The sequence below is a fragment of the Hylobates moloch genome, unplaced genomic scaffold (genome assembly GCF_009828535.3).
Source record: "Hylobates moloch isolate HMO894 unplaced genomic scaffold, HMol_V3 SCAFFOLD_1, whole genome shotgun sequence".
Lineage (NCBI taxonomy): Eukaryota > Metazoa > Chordata > Mammalia > Primates > Hylobatidae > Hylobates > Hylobates moloch.
The window spans coordinates 173,757,270-173,778,431 of record NW_026652276.1 but is presented as its reverse complement, the minus strand read 5'-3'; the positions used below and the strand labels follow the sequence as shown (position 1 = coordinate 173,778,431).

General features: G+C 37.8%; 2 protein-coding genes across 5 annotated transcripts in view; one reads left to right on the top strand and one right to left on the bottom strand.

The window, feature by feature from the left end:
* GRM3 (glutamate metabotropic receptor 3) overlaps nucleotides 1–21,162 on the top strand; it is a 220,332-nt gene that overhangs the window by 191,052 nt on the left and 8,118 nt on the right. For all 3 annotated transcript variants that reach the window (XM_058425192.1, XM_032761196.2, XM_032761195.2), the window contains one exon: nucleotides 11,451–12,517. In XM_058425192.1, the coding sequence (XP_058281175.1) occupies nucleotides 11,451–12,517 (1,067 nt within the window). The remainder of the gene's footprint in view (nucleotides 1–11,450; nucleotides 12,518–21,162) is intronic.
* ELAPOR2 (endosome-lysosome associated apoptosis and autophagy regulator family member 2) overlaps nucleotides 1,867–21,162 on the bottom strand; it is a 245,149-nt gene continuing 225,853 nt past the window's right edge. The window contains exon 23 of one of the 2 annotated variants that reach the window (XM_058425164.1): nucleotides 1,867–3,019. Coding sequence is in view for 1 of the 2 variants with exons in the window: in XM_032761192.2 (XP_032617083.1) it covers nucleotides 3,009–3,023 (15 nt within the window). In the remaining variant the exon portion in view is untranslated. Of the gene's footprint in view, nucleotides 3,024–21,162 lie in introns of both variants that reach the window. The other variant, XM_032761192.2, reaches the window with a different exon arrangement.

Here is a 21,162-nt window from a genome sequence, read left to right as displayed (position 1 = left end):
TAGAAGACTATATATCTCCTGCTCCTGCTGCAGACAAGAATTTGCTTCTTTCCTAGGAGGTGATTGAAGAGAAGGAGATGTGCAGCTGGCTGACTGGTTTCTTAAACGGGGAGAAAAGGAGACTGTGAAAATCTGTGTGTAATGGGCCTGTAGTGACTGTTGGGGTAGGGTAGGAGGAGTGAAACTTAATTGAAACAGCTGATGAATGGGGAAAGGAGAGGACTCCACATATTCAAGGAAGTGTATAAGCTGGAAATGACTATAGTGAGAAAACAAGACTAGGTAATAGTAACCTCAATATGGTGACACCATAAGGAATTTATCAGGCATAGATATTTTCCATTTTCATAAAGGGTTGAGCTTTTCAAAATATATCTAGGAATACAAATATTTATTACCCTAGACCAAGGTTTCTCAATTTCAGCACTATTGACATTTTGGGCCAGATATGTATTTGTTCTGAGGGTGTGCATTGCGTATTATGGGATGTTCAGCAACATCCCTGGCCTCACCTGGTAGAGGCTGCAATTCCCCCGCCCCCTTGGCTACATAATAATATAAAAAGTGTCAAGGCCCTTAAGATTCACATTTAATTGGCCTGTATTATGACTCAGGCATTAGCATGATTTTTAAGTTCCTGAGATGATTCTAATGAGTCTAATTGTTTAGGAAACAATGTGTCCAGTGTTCCTTAATGAGAGTACAAAGTTGAATGAGAAATCACCCCCGTTCTGGAGAGGCTTAGGAATAGCAAAGGGATGGGCACACACTGAATATTTTTCCAACATATTATAGTCCATTTCCTTAAGGTCAAACACACAACACACTATGTCAGCACAAAAGGAGAGCTGATACCTTAAAGATACAATATTCTCCTGAAATGTTTTTCAGTACTTGAAATCCTCACATTTTAGAATTATATATTTATAATCTTGAAATAGGTAAAGATTTCTTAAGCAGAATGCTAGAAGTCTTAGCCATAAAGTAAATAATTCATAAATTGGAAATAGGCATTAAAATTAAGAATTTGGGGGCATTAAAAATAAAGACTGTACTGGGCATTAAATTTTAGAATTTATGTTTATTGGACAAAACTAAGAAGCAGGTGAAAAGGTAAGCCACAGAGTAGATATTCACAACACATATATCTGAAAAGTACTCATCTGGAAAATATAAAAAACTCATATAAATCACTTTTTTTTTTTTTGAGACAGAGTTTTTCTCTTGTCCCCCAGGCTGGAGTGCAATGGCCCAATCTCGGCTCACTGCAACCTCTGCCTCCCACATTCAAGCAATTCTCCTGCCCCAGCCTCCCGAGTAGCTGTTATTACAGGCGCCCACCACCATGTCCAGCTATTTTTAGTATTTTTAGTAGAGACGAAGTTTCACTATCTTGGCCAGGCTGGTCTCAAACTCCTGACCTCAGGCGACCCACCTCCCAAATCCCAAAGTGCTGGGATTACAAGCATGAGCCACCACGCCCGCTGTCAAATTTTTAAAAGAGAGAAAAATCCAGGCCAGGCACGGTGGCTCACGCCTGTACTCCCAGCACTTTGGGAGGCTGAGGCGGGCGGATCACAAGGTCAGGAGATGGAGACCATCCTGGCTAACACGGTGAAACCCCGTCTCTACTAAAAAAAAAAACACAAAAAATTAGCCGGGTGTGGTGGCGGGCGCCTGTAGTCCCAGCTACTCCGGAGGTTGAGGCAGGAGGATGGCGTGAACCCGGGAGGCGGAGCTTGCAGTGAGCTGAGATCACGCCACTGAACTACAGCCTGAGCGACTGAGCAAAACTAAGTCTCAAAAAAAAAAAAAAAAAAAAAAAAAAATCCAATACAAGTGGACTGGAAAAGGTACTTTATAAAAGAGTATTTCTAGACATTTGATTGACTTATGTGGTGCTCAATATTATTAGGCATTGGGGAATGCAAATTAACTACCAAAAAAATCACAATGAGATACCAGTACATTTTCACTCAAATATCTAAAATTAAATGACATCATTATTAAGCATATGAAGCAACTGAAACTCACATACAAATTTACTATTGTATACAAATACATACACACTATATACACAGACTTCAGATAATTGAAGATAATTAGGACCTTGAGCTGGATTAGCCTTTGGTTTAAGGGAATCTTGTGTCTGATTTGATCTTCTGTCCAGACAAGTAAAACTTTCTCCGTATCAGCAATAAGACTCTTTCACTTTCTTACCATTTGTGTGTTTGCTGGAGTTGTGCTTTTAATTTCCTTCAAGAACTTTTCTTTTGCATTCACAACTAGCTTAACTGGTGCAAGAGGGCTAGTTTTGAGCCTATCTCAGCTTTCAACATGCCTTCCTAAGCTTAATCCTCTCTAGCTTTTGACTTTAAGTGATTCTTTCTTTCACTTGAACACTTACAGACCATCATAAGGTCATTAACTGGCCTAATGTAAATATTGTTGTGTCTCAGAGAATAGGAGGCCTGAGGCGAGCGAGAGAGATAGGGGAATGGCCAGTCAGTGAAGCAATCAGAATCAGCAATCACAACATTTATTAAGATCACCATCTGATCTGGGTACAGTTTGTGGCACCTGAAAACATTTACAATAATAGCATCAAAGATCACTGATCACAGATCACCATTACAGATAAAATAATAATGAAAAAGTTGAAATATTGCAAGAGGAGTTGCCAGAAAGTGACACAGACACATGAAGTGAGCGCATGCTGTTGGAAAAATGGTACTGATAGACTTGTTCAATGCAGGGTTGCTACAAACTTCCAATTTGTAAAACAAAACAAAAAAGTAATATCTGTGAAGCACAATAAAGCAAAGCACAATAAAATGAGCTATGCTTATATATGTATATCCCAAAATTTACATACGAGTCTTCAAGGTAGCATGTAGAAAATGCTGTCAGTGCCCCACTTGTATCTTCTTACCACTCACTATTCTGAGACATGCCAATAGCTTCTCAATAGCAGTATCTGTGACTCTCTGCCAGAGAGCTTTGTCTGGTCAGACAGGCTCTACCTATAGAGAACATACCAAAAATGCCATGAAGTTACCACTCCCATAAACCAATGACAAACAAGAGTTGTCCCATCCGAGCTGATGAGTAAGCTGGGGTTTTATATCCCAATTTCCATTCCACTGTCTCCCACAAGGCCCCAGTGAGGCTGAGACCCACTTGCCCTCAGCAGTAACTTGGTCATTGACACATCCTGTATTGGATTCATTCCTGTTTGTCTCATTTCTCCATTGCCCTATAACCTCCCAAATCAACTACTTGAACTCATTTAGTCTTGGGGTTTGCTTCTAGGATAACCCAGCTAAAGATAGAACATTGTTTATATAAGCTAAAAATTGAAAGAAAATTTTTCTAAAAATGTCCATCAACGAAAGAATGGATAAATTGTGGCACATCATATGATAAAATACTATGCATCAATAAAAATAAACTAGAGCTCCTCATCACTACATGATGAATGAATTTCATAAAGCTTAATTTTGAGCAAAAGATGTTAGATACAAAATAATACATACTTACATTAATATAAAGTTCAATATCAGGCAAAATAGTCTGTGGTTGTTATGGGTTGAATTGTGTTCCCCAAAAACAGATATTTTGAAGTCATAACCCTAGTATCTCACAATATGACCTTATTTGGAAATAGTGCTTTTACAGGTAACCAAGTTAAAATAAGGTCATTAGGGTGGGCCCCAGTCCAATATGGCTGGTGTTCTTACAAAAAGGGAAAATATAAACACAGAGACACAAGGAGAACACTGTGTGAATGTGGAAGATCAGAGTAATGCATTAACAAGCCAAGGAACACCGAAGATTGCTAGCATACCACCGGGAGCTAAGAGAGAGGCATGGGAGAGATTCTCCCTCGCAGCCCTCAGAAGAAACCAACCTTGCTGTCACCTTGATTTCAGGCAGACCATGAGACAATAAATCTCTGTCATCTCAAGCCACTCAGTTTGTGGTACTTCGTTATGGCAGCCCTAACACACTAATACAATGGTCGTAGAAAGTAAGATAGTGATTGCCTTTGGGGCTGAGGAAGGGTGGAATGATAGGGACAGGAACAAGGGAACTGGTAATGTTCTGTTTCTTAACAGTCACAGTGTTACGTGTGTGTTCACTTCATGATAACCCACTTTTTCAAAATGCTTTTTTAGTATGCATTAAAATTCAATGAAAAATTTTAAAAATCTAAATACTTATTAGAGCAGATGAGAAAAAAGCAGTACACTGTGTAATGAAGAGGGCAAGAGTTGGGGAAAAGAAGGTAGGAAAAAAATGTGATAGTATCTGTAGTTCACATTAAAGAAGGTCCCTAAGCAAAGATTCAATGACCACTATGGACTTTCAGCTCCAATAAATCAAGTTAGCCCTGTCCCCTGAATTGCAGGTAGGAGGATTGGAATCTCCATAATTTCCACTCATTTCTATTTTCCCTATGCCCCTACCTCCCCATTCTTCATTCTTAGTCTGAGAGTAGATTGTTTCTGGGTTGCCTGGAGTATTGACAATTTCAACAATAATATGTAGAATCTAGATAGGAAAACCAGTAAAATCTATAATGAAGACTAACCATGGTAACATTTCAAGGGAACTGAAGACAGTCCTCTTCAAAAGTCATAGCACCGTAAAAAAAAAAAAAAAGCTATTTCAGTATCTTTTCTCAAACATTCACTTTCACTGTGGCATGTTAGGTATTTACTGAGTGTTTTCCACACGTAAGACTGAGCACCAAAGACATCTAAGTGGTGCTTTGTCCCACCTGTTACACTCAGCTGATGACTGTGAGAAAGGCTTCAGTGATTTTGTTCCTAATCTGTAAGTAAACTAATTACTGACAGCCAGTGATTCATTCTTATTCTTTCCTATCTTCTTTCTGCATGAGATTCGTAAAAGATTTTGTTTGCTGTAACGAAAGGATTTTGGTTTCTTTACCTCTTGACTTCTAACAGTCTTTCCAGGGAGATGACACTCTCTTTCACCTATATCTTAATTCTGATTCATCAGATTAGTTCACAGAAATGTTAGTGAGGCCCTGGTTGTAAAATTGGAGCCATATTCCTGCTTGTAGCCCTTTTTTTTTTTTTTTTTTTTTTTTTTTTGAGTTGGAGTTTCACTCTTGTTGCCCAGGCTGGAGTGCAATGGCGCGATCTCAGCTCACTGCAACCCCTGCCTCCCGGGTTCAAGCAATTCTTCTGCCTCAGCCTCCCAAGGAGCTGGGACTACAGGTGTGCCACCACACCCAGGTAATATTTTGTATTTTTAGTAGAGACAGGGGCTTCACCATTTTGTCCAGGCTGGTCTTAAACTCCTGACCTCAGGTGATCTGCCTGCCTCAACCTCCCAAAGTGCTGGGATTACAGGAGTCAGCCACTGCGCCTGGCCACTGCTAGTAGCTTTTGCAATCTTTATCAGTGTTTATGAATGCGAACCCAAGCAGTGGAGGTAATATTCCCTTTACTGAAGGCCTAAGAGCCACACTATTCTCTTACCTTAATTGGACTTCTGAGAATAAAAAAATAAAGAATGAATTTCATTTCTCCTGCCATTGACTTATGATATCTTTAACGTATAGACTTGCTGCCTCTCTATCAAATGATTCCTAAGAGGACTGGTCACCTTGGTATTCAAGCCAAGTTCCCATTCAAAACTGGGGTCAGAACTAATTGGATAATGAGCTAACCCGAGAAATGATTCTCCTGACCCAAAGCCACATCCGACTCCTTCCGAAAGTGAAGACCTGATTCTGAAGCAATCGAGTGATGAGGAACTTGAAATTAGAGTTTGGAGAAGGTTGTAAGTCTTTTATAAAAAATTCTTCCATCTTCCTGGTTGTTCTTTTTTTTTTCCCCTTCTAGTTTGGGTTCTTTCATGCTGTTGCAACACCAGTGAAAGGTAAAGTGATGTATTTTTCCATGATGCTTACTCCTATGGTGAGACTTAACTTGAGAAACAGCAAATTCCCTGGAGTTTCTTCACGCTAAAGAACTATACAACTGATTGCTGGAGAATCATGGTTTCAGTTCACAGGGTTCTATTTTCCTAGTGAGTCATTTGACTTAGAGGCAACTCTAAATGCACCAGGAAGGCAACAGGATCAACACACTAGGGCTTCAAGCTCTCTGCCACTTGAAGCCACTCCAGCAGCACCTAAGAGCTTGCTTTTCTTACTTGCTTCCTCATTACCCAGGTCAATATTGCCATTGCATTAGAAATAACCATTCAAGAACAGAATTTTTTCTCACATGTGGAATATTTGACAGATGTGGTTCACCTTTTTCTTCTTGGTTCTTATTTCATTCTTTCTCATTCTAGTACAGACACAGCAACCTAAGGATCTTTATTACAAGCTAAGGAGCAGGGCATTTCTTCTCAAAATGGCTTTTTTTTTTGTTTAGAATTTGTAATGTGTGCATTTGAAGTAATTTGTTTTATGTATTTAAGGATTTAGAAACTAGACTGAATTTTGTTACATATTTTACACATTTAACAAAACAAATTTAGTAAAAGGTAAATGTATTAAAAAATAAAATTCCACCAAAAGTAGCATTTGTTTATTCACCACCCACTTTTCAAGCAGTTGTTCCAATATTTGCAGCAGCATTATTTTTGTAATTTATTTACTTTAAAGCTACTCTGCCTGACCTTGCTAAATTATCTTTATACTATTTTAACTTTATAATTTCTTTTTTATCAAAATAATACATGTACATAGTTTTTACATGAATATAACATACTTATAAGAAATCAGAAAAGTTTCTTGCTTCATCCTTCCCCAAGCTAAGACTACTCTTCACTGGTGTTCACTTTGCCTTTCAATAATGTTTACCCTCTGTTTTCTCTTTCTGGAATTCTTGTTGGTTACATGCTGAAATTCCACAGAGTAATTCTTTTCCTGTTGTATTTTCTACTTGCCATCACAGCATTTTGGTCAAGCTTTCAGATTTTTCTCAAATTTATCTTTCAGTCTTTATGTTAATTCTATTTCTGCTATTTCACTTCCAAAAGCTCATTCTTATTCTCTGAATATTCATTTTAAGGATATCTTGTGCCTACCTCATGGATGTTAATATCTTCACTTATCTCTCTTGAGCATATTAATGTTTTGAAGACTTCGACTTTCACATCCTGCATTGCTCTGCTTTCTCCATTTTTTTTTAAATTTTCTGGTTGTTTTAGTCTCTTTCAATCAGTTTTATTGTTTGTTAAGTATACTAATTTTAAGAACTTTATATTCAAAAATTGCTATGAGAACAGTGAATTATTTAAAGATATAAAACATATTACTTTAGAAGTGCTTACGAGAAATTATCTAATAACATCAACTGAACATTGGTAGAGGTTGGGTGCATACTTGAGAATAATGAAATTAATGACACAGTAAGAACCTGAGGGTTCTTATTCTTACATCTGATATCAAATGAGTTAAAATATTCAATATTTTTCTTATTTGTAACATGAAAGGAGTTCCTAAAATTCTTAATGAACTTTCTCTAATCATAGAATAAACAAATTTAGTTTTACGTGACATAAGAATTCTGATATTGATTACTATACCTGAAAATATAGTAATAATGTTTCAACTCCTATGTTCACTTGTCCTAACAATACTAAAATTTAGCATAATACTGTGGTAGTTATAAAATGACCATACAACTGTGGAAAAAGACCAAGAGAAACAAGAAATGGTATAAAAATTTGGGTATCAGGGGATTTAATATATGACAAGTATTATAAGTCAGTGGAAAATTATTAACTTAGTGCTTTATAATTTTCACTTATAAATTATTGTATGGTAATACACATTTCAAAAGGTGTACAATATTTTATTATTTAGCATTTAAATTGTTAGCCATTTGAGAAAAAAAATGAATTGAAATCCTAACTCATACTTTAAAGTAAATTTGAAGTGCATTACATTTTTGAATATAAAAATGAAAGCCATAAAAGTAGTAGAAAAAGTTTAGATAAATATTTTAATAATCTTGGAGTAGGAAAGGATTTTTTGGACTGATAAGTAAACTAGTAGTTATAAGAAAGAGATGGATAGAATCAGTTCCCTAAGATTTTAGCAATGTGTTTTGGAAAAAGCACAAAGTTAGAAGAATCTTTCCAACATATATATACATATATAACAAGCAGTTAATATGTTCAGTTTATATACAGCTCTTACTTTTTTTTTTTTTTTTAAATTTTGAGATGGGATCTCACTCTGTCACTCAGGTTGGAGTACAGTGACACAATCCTGGCTCACTGCAACCTCTGCCTCCCAGGCTTAAGTGATCCTCCCACCTCAGCCTCCTGAGTAGCTGGGACCACAGGCATGTGCCACTACACCCCGCTAACTTTTTGTATTTTTGGTAGAGATGAGGTTTCATCACATTGCCCAGGCTGGTCCTGAACTCCTGAGCTCAAGGGATCCACCTACCTCAGCCTCCCAAAATGCTGGCATAACAGATGTGAGCCATCACACCTGGCCTACATATTAATTTTTAAAAACATATAAACACCCCAAAAGAAAACAAGTGAAAAATGTGTGAACCAGAAATTCACAAAATAAATACATATAATTTTAAAAAATATTAAAATATAACCAGACCCTCTAAAAGTCAAAGAAATAAATACAGATTAAAATAAGATGTGTTTCCTGTCAGTTTGTCAATTATTAAAAAGATAAAAATACCCAAGGTTAGTAAGATTGTGGAGAATGGACATTCCCATACAATGTTCATGGGAATATTAGTTGGTAAAGCAAAACCAAACAACAAACAAAAAACACCTTTCCTTGGCAAGCCGGTAATCTGTAGCTAAATTTTTAAAGAACCTAGGCTTTGACCCGACAGTTTTTGTTCTATGAATATGCTCTAAGTAAATAACTAGATAATGAGGTTTATAAAGGGAAAACCTTAGAAACAACATAAATGTTAAAGCTATAAGAATATTTAAGTAGCTTGGTACTTAGGTACAAGATAATAGTATACAGCTACTGAATAAAGATAATTTATTAAAAGAAATTAATTTTTAAAAAATCTCAATATTTCACTAAGTAAAAATATACATTACAAAACAATAGCTAAGTATAATCATGCCCACTAATGGAAGTGTGGAGAAAAGGATGGAGGAGCAGGGTCTGGATTGGGTCAGAGTGAGGTCTGGATAAAGCAGTAGGTAGAATTGAATAACATCTCCCTCTTCCCATCTTCTCCCTCCCTGTCCCTCAGTCCACTTTTATGAGCAGCTTTCCTTTTTCATGAAGTTCTTTTTATTACTTTTATTATCATTATCACTAACATATATGTTAAGTGCTTACTGTGTGCCAGGCATTGTGCTTAACATGTTGTATGATTTATCTCATCAAATCATCAAAAGAACTCTTATTCCCAATTTGCAAATTAGGAAACAGAGTCAGAAAGGTCCTTGCTGAAGGACACACAATTATTAAAAGACAGAAACGAGAATCACACAAAGTCCATCTAACCCCAAAACTACACACTCAACTACTACATCACCCTGTCTTACAATGAACTTGAAACCAATTCACAACTGGGGTACAGACACAAACAGATGTATGTGATGGGTTTGTGAAATGTGGCAGAAAGGAGGTGGAGGTTGGTAAAGTCAAATTGCAGGGTGAGATAACAAGAACACTACAAAGAAACAAATAACAATAAGTGAATAATAAATTGGGCATATAATATTTATAACAGAACTTGATTCTGGTATGAGGTTTTATTATAAACTACCCAACCCAGCCCTCTAGGGGCACCTATATCCTTTAGACAAGAGAGGGCTATTTTGTAAAATATAAAGTCCTCTTTTAACCAAGAGCCCAAGTAATTCATTGAAGGATCCTTTTACCCCATACAATAACTGGATCCAGTTTTCCCTAAACAGTGTTTCCTGGACAGTGTTTCCCTGTAAGCTAGAGCAGCCTGAGCCTTAGAGAAGGTGGAATGAAGCTCGCGGGGGAGGCAACAAAGACAGCTAATACAGGATCAGACAGTGCAGCGTCCTCGAAATTCCAATCTCTCTTTCCATAGTACGGAAGTAGCTGAGCACAATAGCTAAGCTACATTTTTATAGCCTCTTTTAAGGTTGAGTGTGTCCCTGTGACTAATTTCTAATCAATGAAGTATGAATGGAAATATGTGCCATACCTTCTTTATACTCTCTTTCTGCTTCTGCTGGGTGGATGCTGATGAAGAGGAGGGCCTAGGCAGGGGCACAGCTTCACTAAGCAGTGGCACAGCTTCACTAAGCAGTGGCACAGCTTCAAGATGGAAGGAATCTGGGGTTTTGAATCACAATGTGAAGGACAGACACCCAACAACCAAAATCTTAGACTGCTACATGAGGGAGAAATAAACAGTTTGGGGTCTATTTACCAACACAGGCAAGCCTACCATGAGTAATAGAGTTTCTCTATGTGTCACATAGGTATCAGCAACATTTGTCTTCTAATTCTAAGAAAAAAGTAAACATCAGCAGTGAAATAGAAGCACACAGTAGTAGAACAGAGTACGTGGCATAGAAATGGGTGATCAGAGGGGTGGTGTATGTTGGCAAGACAGACATGATGCGCAGCAGCTGGAAGAGAGAAGCATGTATGCTCGGAGAGCTTCTGCTCTTAGGGACTTGCAGAATCCTGTAAGAAAGAGACAGGGTTGAGGGTGGCCCATTTGGCTGAGTGCTACTGACCCTGTTCACTTAGGAAATTTCAAAGTCTACTTACCTAGATTCTACATACAGCTAGGTTGTATGTATTTGTGTGAATATGAGCATGCTGTATATAGACACATGCATATATGTAGTCAGAATTAATGTCAATATTAAATTTAATATCCAAAATATTAAACTATTAGAGATGAAGTATGATAGGTAGTTTAAATGTTTTTCTTTCTGAATCATCTGAACTATTGAAAAGAATCATATCATGCATCTGTAATAAAAAAATGTTCTTTATTTTGAAGGAGAAAAATTCTTCCTGTTTTATATTTTCATGAAAATATTTAAGATGGGAAACATTTTATTGGCTGTACATAAATAAATATGTAATAAGAATGAGACACAATGTTTTGTCCAATTCTTATCATGAAGTCTTTCAAGAAGGGAATACAGGCCCACCATAAAACATATGACTACATGTTTGTAAATCCCCCGTTACATAATAAGCATTGTATTGTATTCATGATTATCACTGGTACTTGGCACCCTTTGATACTCAGTAATGGTAAGTGAATGACTGTATGAATGCATGAGCACTTTAGTAGCTTTTGAAGTGTAATTTTCAATGGTAACTGATAAATTATTTCAGCCTTGGAATCACCATTTCCTGTTATTTCAGTGTATGGCATAAAGTAATTGACTAATCACACATAAGACACCTAAACAAGTGTTCTTTTCTTTTTCTTTCACTTTACATATCACAGCTCCATTCAACCCAAATAAAGATGCAGATAGCATAGTCAAGTTTGACACTTTTGGAGATGGAATGGGGCGATACAACGTGTTCAATTTCCAAAATGTAGGTGGAAAATATTCCTACTTGAAAGTTGGTCACTGGGCGGAAACCTTATCGCTAGATGTCGACTCTATCCACTGGTCCCGGGACTCAGTCCCCACTTCCCAGTGCAGCGACCCCTGTGCCCCCAATGAAATGAAGAATATGCAACCAGGGGATGTCTGCTGCTGGATTTGCATCCCCTGTGAACCCTACGAATACCTGGCTGATGAGTTTACCTGTATGGATTGTGGGCCTGGGCAGTGGCCCACTGCAGACCTAACTGGATGCTATGACCTTCCTGAGGACTACATCAGGTGGGAAGACGCCTGGGCCATTGGCCCAGTCACCATTGCCTGTCTGGGTTTTATGTGTACATGCATGGTTGTAACTGTTTTTATCAAGCACAACAACACACCCTTAGTCAAAGCATCGGGCCGAGAACTCTGCTACATCTTATTGTTTGGGGTTGGCCTGTCATACTGCATGACATTCTTCTTCATTGCCAAGCCATCACCAGTTATCTGTGCATTGCGCCGACTCGGGCTGGGGAGTTCCTTCGCTATCTGTTACTCAGCCCTGCTGACCAAGACAAACTGCATTGCCCGCATCTTCGATGGGGTCAAGAATGGCGCTCAGAGGCCAAAATTCATCAGCCCCAGTTCTCAGGTTTTCATCTGCCTGGGTCTGATCCTGGTGCAAATTGTGATGGTGTCTGTGTGGCTCATCCTGGAGGCCCCAGGCACCAGGAGGTATACCCTTGCAGAGAAGCGGGAAACAGTCATCCTAAAATGCAATGTCAAAGATTCCAGCATGTTGATCTCTCTTACCTACGATGTGATCCTGGTGATCTTATGCACTGTGTACGCCTTCAAAACGCGGAAGTGCCCAGAAAATTTCAACGAAGCTAAGTTCATAGGTTTTACCATGTACACCACGTGCATCATCTGGTTGGCCTTCCTCCCTATATTTTATGTGACATCAAGTGACTACAGAGTAAGTCTTTGATTGTTTCTTATTTTTCTTGTTCTTTCTCCTGCCAGTGTTTCTTGTGTAGTATTTAAAATAGACTCCTTTTATTTCATCTCAACAAGTTGGGTAATTTCAAATGCCATGATGAGCCTGTATATTAAATGTTAAAATTAAGTATGTATGTAGAGAGCATTTAATTAGTACCTACCACATGCAGAGCACTGTGCTAGGCACAGAGGGGAAGAGAAATATAAATGATATGGTCATTTACCCAATTTATAATCTAGTGGGAGATAAAATGTAATACACGTACACATAATGTTAATTAAACTTAAAAAGTGACTGACAATAGAATAAGACTTAAAATAAGATCTAATTGTGAATCTATTTGAGAATACTTTAAATTAGATGTAGGAGGACTTGGCTACCATGGATCAATCTGTAAATTCAAATACACTTGCAATATTAAGCCAGGATAAGTTTAAAGATAGAAACTTTCATTCATGCTTCATTACTTCTCTAAAACAGATTAAAATACAATGTTAGTTTGCTATGTCTTTTCTATAGCTTTAGTTATATATACATATATTTTTTTCTTTAACTAGTTAAAAATTTTACTGTACATATCCAGGTAACCTAATTAACTATAGAGTATTAGTAATATACGTTCAAATTTCTGGGCTCCCTTATAATTACCATCTCTTTTGAAAGAAACTTCATCATTCCATTATAATATTCCAAACTGTTAAAATGCTACATAAAATGTAGCATTTTATAATTCTGATTTCAGTATCTTACAATGAGTATAAGAATGTTTCTCTCTTCAGGTATTTGTTTTTTATTCTCTATGTTTCTTAAATTGTCAGAGATTAAAGTTTTCCAGAAGCATAATGTTTTACTTGCTGCACCATGATTTCACAAAATGAAGTGCCTCCATAGGTTTTAAAAATCCTCAAATCTGCTGTTTACCAGCAATTCCTACATCGCCAAAATCTAGAAAATTGCAGCCCAAAAAGAAGACAGAGTAGATACAAAATTTCAGTTAGATAGGAAGAATAATTCAAGAGGTCTGTTGTATAACATGGTGACTATATTGTATTCTTGAAAATCACTGAGGGTCAATTTTTAAGAGCTCTTACCATAAAAAATGGTAAGTATGTGAAGTAATGCATATGTTAATTAGCTGTATTTACCCATTCCACAATGTATACGTATTTTAAAACATCATGTTGTACATAAATGTATACAATTGTTCTTTGCCAATTAAAATAGATAAATACTTTTGTTTAAAAAAAGGCAAATCTGTTTAAAGCTTGGAATCAAGATGTTGGCAAAGTATATTGTATCTAGTCGCTGTAAATTATTCACAACCATGTAACTGAAACCTATGGGCTACATTAAGGGATGAACAATAAAGATGGAGAAGGTAAGTTCAATGTTGTGGGGCAAAACTACTTATAAAAATTTTGTAAAATTTTAAAAAGAGGAAACATCAGAGCTGGATCGACAAAGTCAAAGAACAGACTATATGAACTACAGGGGAGTTGGAGTGTTAGAATTTGAGGATTAACATGGAGAACTATAGTTAATGTATTGTAATGCCCCATCTCTATCTTTTGTCTTTAGATATACATCTAGTCCCATAGATCTGCAGGATTTTTTTTTTTTAAGTTTTTAGGAAGCCACTCTTAGCAGACATGATTTGGAGTACTGGGACTGCAAAATAGTTACAATACTAATTATTTTGTCCTGGACATATGATTTGAAACTCTTCATTCTCGAAAGAGCTGGTGAAAAAAATGACAGAGCAGAAAATACTACTGAGAATAAACATAAATAACATTATAAAAATTTAATTTTATTGAGTGAATTAGCATTTACTTCTTTTTTTTTTTTTTTTTTTTTGGAGACGGAGTCTCGCTCTGTCACCCAGGCTGGAGTGCAGTGGCACGATCTCGGCTCACTACAAGCTCCGCCTCCCGGGTTCACGCCATTCTCCTGCCTCAGCCTCTCCGAGTAGCTGGGACTACAGGCGCCCGCCACCAGGCCTGGCTAATTTTTTGTATTTTTTTTTTAGTAGAGACGGGGTTTCACCGTGGTCTCGATCTCCTGACCTTGTGATCTGCCCGCCTCGGCCTCCCAAAGTGCTGGGATTACAAGCGTCAGCCACCGCGCCCAGCCGCATTTACTTCTAAGACACACAAAAAATGACTTTCTTCTTTACATGATAGCGATAGAGTAGAACTGACTGAATGGAATTAGCTGAAGACACCAGAGCTTTCACCACATAGAAGAAGTCATAAGGCAAATGAAATGGGACAGAGGTTGTGGAATAGAGTTTTTTAAGGTCCGTGATAATTAAGGTATCCAGTGATGCTAAGATCATTTAAAGCCTCAAAAATAATGCCAATCTTAAGTTTACAGAAGAAATGAGAAAGGTAGACTGAAGCCTCCAATGTAGTGGTTTTCAAATTTGGCTGCATATTGAATCAACTGGGTAGCATTAAAAAAAAATTGATACCTGGGACACAGCCCCAGAGATTCTGATTTAATTGGCCTGGCCTGTGGCTTGGGCATCAGAATTTTTCAAAGCTTCCCAGGTAACTCTGATTTGCAGCCAGGATTAAAAACCTCAGCTCTAATGAATCACATGCTCTTCTTGTCCCACCAATATGTCTAGTTTGGCCTGTACTGTTTTGAAATACTTGTCAAAGTTACAAACTTGAGAAACTTTACATACATATCCAGATTCTTGGTTTTTCTTAACAAAGTAAAAACGTGAGCCCAAATTCCTACACTCAACAATTAGCTGGACCTAAGTAGTGCTCACCCGTGAAGACAGAGCACTCTTATTCCTGTTGCCCCTATCTCCCACTGATCTCTGAATTCTCACACCTGGTCCCTTTCACTTATGAACTTTCATAGACCCTGTAAGAATTTGAACTTGGGACCCTTGCTCTAGAAATTCCAGAACAATACTGAGATTTAAAATTTCCCAGAGGAAAGTCGTGTGGTTCAGACAGAATTAGCAGCAATAATTTAAGAGCAGCTGAAAAAATTTTGAGCATCAGTCAACAAGGTTTATATCTCAGTACTTTGCCACGCATTGTGAGTTATAAATAAACATAAAGCACGATTCCAGTCTTCACAAAGTTTATATCTCAGCTGGAAGAAAGATATTAAACAAGAAAGAATTCAAGAATTATAAACACAGAATAGTTTATAATTAAATTGATGATATAAACTCTAAATACCTGTGGGCTCCATAAGAGTTATATGGGTAAGATCATGATCTTTCCAGGATTACTTCTTGAAGACGGGATTTTTACCCCATAAACTTGGCGGGCAAATGCAACTAAGGTATTTAGAGAATATGGGGAATATTCCGGAGACAAGACAGGAATGAACCAACCAGAAGGAAGCCATATCAGTCTTACTCAGTTCGAAAATGGGCCGGGGGCAGGGCTGGTTCATTTAGATAATGTTTAAGGGCTTCGAGATCTTGAGTTTGTTTTGTTTTGGTTATTTGCTTGGGCAAAAAAGTGACATGATGAAAGGCAAGAGGGAAAGAAACCTTCCTCATCAACTTACTCTGCTAGATGCTTTAAGTACATGAGCTCACTTATCTTCATTTTGATAAAATTTGGAAGTAAATTTTATTATCCATTAGAAAGATGAGTAAACAGAGGATAATGAACTTCCCAGGTGGCACAGTTAAGAAATAGTAGTTTTTCTGATTCAAATCCATGCCCTTCGTACTGTACCACAGACGTATCCATAATATGAAGGATGGATTTGAAAGGGTAGAGTCTAGATCAAGGAGGACTAATTGAAACTCTTATAGGAATTCAATACAGAGCAAACAAGAAATTCAGTCAGAAAAAAAAATTCAAAGGATTTTTGAGAAACTATCCAAGTCATCTCCTGCTATATCGCAACTAACCATTCTCAGATAGTTTAAGAATCAAACACTGAGTCATTGGGATATAATACGTAGCTTAAATTGTGTAAATAAAAATTCAGCCATGTTTGAGTGGAAAGTTATCCAGAAAGGAATTCATTTATAGTAATTACTGAGTGTTTTGTTCATGTCTTCCAAAAAAATATTTGAGGACTTATTATAGGCCTTGGAGATACTGTTATCAACATAGGCAAGTCTCTCCTCTTTTGTAACTTACAGTGGGGAATGAGGTGAAGATGGAGGTGGAGCATAAATAATGAATGAATGAAAATGCAGGCTCATTCAGTAGTGAATGCTGTAATGAGATTTTTAAAAAATCACCTTGAAAAGTGGGTTACTGCAGCTTATCTCAAATTTTAACGTGCATGCAAATCACCTGGGGATCTTGTTGAAATATTGATTCTGATTCAGTAAGAAAGGATGGGGACCAAGAATCTCGATATCAGCAAGCTCCCAGGAAATGGAGATGCTACTAGACTAAGGACCATACTTGGAGTGTCAAGACTCCAGGTTCTTTTGGGGGTTGGAGCAGATGAAACAATTTACCTACAGTAGGCAGAGTCTTGGGAATTGGCTCTAGAATTTTGACAAGGTTCAAATACTTACAAAGAAATTCCTATGTTCCCATGTTGACTATTTTGAAGATTCAAAAATATATATCTCAAATTCTTTAAAAAAATTTGTGTCACCCCTACTTTGCTGGTACCTATTTCATAATATTCCACTGAAGAAAATATTCCACTGAAGGGAGGCAGCCAGACATTGGAATTCTATGTGCTATGCAGATGAAACAGCAAGTTCAAACACTCTTAAACAAAAATATCTTAGAAAAGAAAAGCATATGGCTACAGTTTAATGACTAAATGGAAGAGTGATTTGATATGAGAAATAGGCAGGAGAGTTAAATCATGTAGGACTTTATAAGCCATAGCAAAGAGTTTAGATTTTATTCTATATGGAAAGGAAAATCACTGAAAGATTTTTAAGCAGGGGAGTTTATGATCTCACATTTTAGTAGAAAAAATCAGGCTGCTGTAAAGACTCTATTACTACCTGGCAAAAAGGCATAAACGAGGAGACTGGTTAGGAAGTTGAGGGGGGTACTGCGGTCAGAACCATCCCATAGTAGGATGTTAACAATGGAGATGGTTAGAAGTAGAGGCAGAACCTGTCAAGAACTGTGAAAGGTTTTTACCCTGTTGCAATCTACCAGGTTAGTCTGCCACAGTTTCAGTATCTTTGTGTCAGAAGACATGAGACTCCTGATTCAGAAACAAAGAACTTTGTTACTCATAGCCATAGCAGTAGCCATAGTATCAACACTTGTGTGGATTCCTTGAGTCCTGATTTCTTTTTTTTTCTTACATGGAGTTTCGCTCTTGCCGCCCAAGCTAGAGGGCAATGGCATGATCTTGGGTTCAGGCAACCTCTGCCTCCTGGATTCAAGCAATTCTCCTGCCTCAGTCTCCCAAATATCTGGGATTACAGGCACATGCCACCACACTGGGCTAATTTTTGTATTTTTATTAGAGACAAGGTTTCACCATGTTGGCCAGGCTGGTCTCAAACTCCTGACCTCAGGTGATGTTCCCGCCTCAGCCTCCCAAAGTGCTGGGATTACTGACGAGAGCCACCGCACCCAGCCACGTCCTGATTTCTACAAGGCAATGCAGGGTGGGCTAGGACACCTGCACAAGCAGTACTCAAAAGAGGATCAGTGTTACTTACTTTCTTTTTGCCTTAGGATCAAATACACAATAGCATGGTGCTGTTATTGATCCTATCCTTATTTAAAATGTTGCCATTGTGTTCATCATGGGCTTAGCATTTTTGATTTTTTAAACATTGCATTATTGTCTTGATTAATGCATTTTTGATGCCTCCTTAAATTTGTATCTCAGGCAAGTGCCTCACTTGCTTCACACCAGCCCCAGCCCTGCCTTTCCCCTAATAGGTTAGGATGGTGATTTGGGTGTCTATCACCAATAAGGCATAAAATTTTGAGTTCCTCCCCTCTCTGAAGTTCCTCAGCATACTTAGTCTGGTGTGTATGGACTTCACCCACCCTTCAGGATAGGGAAATTTTAATCTAGCCTTAAGTAATACTTTCCTTAAAGCAGCTAAAATTAGGATGGGGGGAGGGGAGTAGAGCAGCACAGTGAGAGAGCAGCTCCTTGCCAATAAATAAGACACACTTGTTTTCAGTTTTAAGCACTCAGCAGCTACCTATGGCTCAACCATATGAGGTCCAATATTTTTGTGCAGCTAAAAGACTAAATTATGAAATAAGATCATCATTACTGTCACTATTCGCTTCAACTTTGATGACCCATTGACTAAGAAGCCAGAGCCTATAGCTTTCTGGCTGGAACTCATGGCTTGTGCACTTAACTAATTTGGCCTTTACTCACACAGCAAGTGTGTTTTGCTTCTTTTTGATACAAAATTAACAGAGCATTTTCTCTCTCATCATGATAATATCTCTTAGGGTCGTGCCTTCTTGTAACGTAAGGGTTGGGGAAGTTTTCCAGAGCTGTCGCTGATGGTAGGAATTTGTCTAGATTTCTTTGCATCCCTTTCTCATTCTTTGTCAACACTGTAAACCAATCTAGGTGAGTAAGCGCCCAAATACAAATCAGTGCCTCATCTATAGCTTCCCAGAAAGCTAAGTTCCACTGAAAAACAAACAAAACAAAACTCTGAATCCTTTGACTGTCATCTTGGAATGAATCTAAGTTTGGAATACGAGACTACAGCTGGGGATTAAATCCTTCAAGGGCCCAGCTGTTGCCATTCTTCCTTAACAAGCATATGTGCCCTGTTGCCTCAACCTCCCAAGGAAACCAGTCAAAGTTCGAGTGATTCACCTGGCTTCTACCTTCTCTGAAAGTCTCTCTCTCAATGCTCAGTGAAGGTACATGTCTCTGCAATTTTTGTGTAAAAGAGAGTGGAATTTTCTGCCTACCCAGGACAAATGTTAGTACTAGTTATCAGAATCAAGTGGATCTTAATCCAAATGGGGAGGAAATTCACCCCACTCTACCCTCCAGAGAAGAGTTAACAACAGCCAGGGCATCAGTCTAGCAGCTGTGTTTGAACCTACTTCCTGTTACTCAACCTTCGACCACATTTCCAAATCCTTCTCCTTAACAGGCAATAAAGTGGAACACTATTTATTCCTAGTTAATCACACAATTTGGTCAACATGTTTGCTACTGATTCCCATGGACTTCCTCAAATCCTGTTAATCAGCCTTTGAAGCCCTCATATTTTCTTTCTGAAAAAGCTATGTGTCTGTTGGCATTCCTTCCTCATTGTCAAAATTGTCAAAGACTGTAGTGAGATTTTACTATACTTACAAGGCAACAAGTTAGCCTACCACAGTTTTACAAATGCTAGCAAAAAGAACTTTATGACTCACAGCAATAGCAGTAGCCAGAGTTTCAGCATTTGCACAGGTTTCCTGAATGCCACTTCTCACAGGGCTACACAAAGTAATCCAGATGACCCCTGTACCATCAGTGGGTTACATCACAGGAGAGGAACTCTGAGACTAGGGAACCTGAATCTTTTATAATGAATAGTATGCTTCCCTTTATTCTAGAGGTAGGCACTGTCTCTATCTTCTAAAGCTCTTTGCTACACAAAAATCCTTGAAAAGACATTCTGGAACAAAGGCAGTCAGAGCCTTGGTCACAAAATAACATGAGAGGCTCATGTAGAATAATTTCCCAACAGAATTTGCTGTTGGACTGGATGTCTAGGTGTAAGGGCAATGGTAAAATCAAGGATGGTCTTTGGCTTGCACACAGGGTGGCATTTGGTGTCACTTACTCAAATAGTGACACTTGGGGAAAGGGACCAAATTTTGATTACATTATTATGATATGCCTATTTCATTACCAAAAGAATATGTCATGGTGGCAGTTGAATATTTAATTCTAGAAGCCCAAATTATAGGTCAAAACCAGTAATAATTGATTTGGACATCATCAATATTTAAGCCATGAAACTCAATGGGATGGTGAAGAAAAAGAGTCCACAACTGAGCTCTGGGGAACTCCAGCACTTAAAGTTCAAGTAGAATAGATAACTAAGACAAAGAACAACCACCGAGGGAAAGATGTGTCCAGGAATCCAAAAGGAAGGAAGTGATTAACTGTGTCAAGCATTGCTGCGAGTTCGACAAAGATGAAAACAGAGCATCGTGAGCTGGTAGTATTCAAAGGGTAGAACACAGAATTACAGATAAAAACAGACTTTTAATAGTGTGACTTACTGAAGGAACTGGATAACTGAAACTATGAGACTGATATTTGGGCTTTGTAGTAAATAAAAGGTATTTCAACTTTATAACAGGTATACTGAATAAACATGGTGCACAAACTATGATAAAAATGCAACTTTAGTGCTCCTTCCGTTATCTCTTCAGTATTTAGCAAGGGTAATCATCCCCCACTTTGGGATGGAAATTCCTGTGCACATATTCAAACACCAAATGTTCACTACATGTGAGACACCATTCTGGTGCTGGGGATAGCACAATGAGAAAAAACGTTCATGACCTTTGTAGGCCCATGAATGTATATGCTTTTAGGTAACATAAGGTACTACCATCATTTTCAATTGAAAATTGTCTTTATTAAGAAATTAAAATATATAGTCCTATGTAATGATCAAAACTGTCTCTTCACATTCAATCTCATTT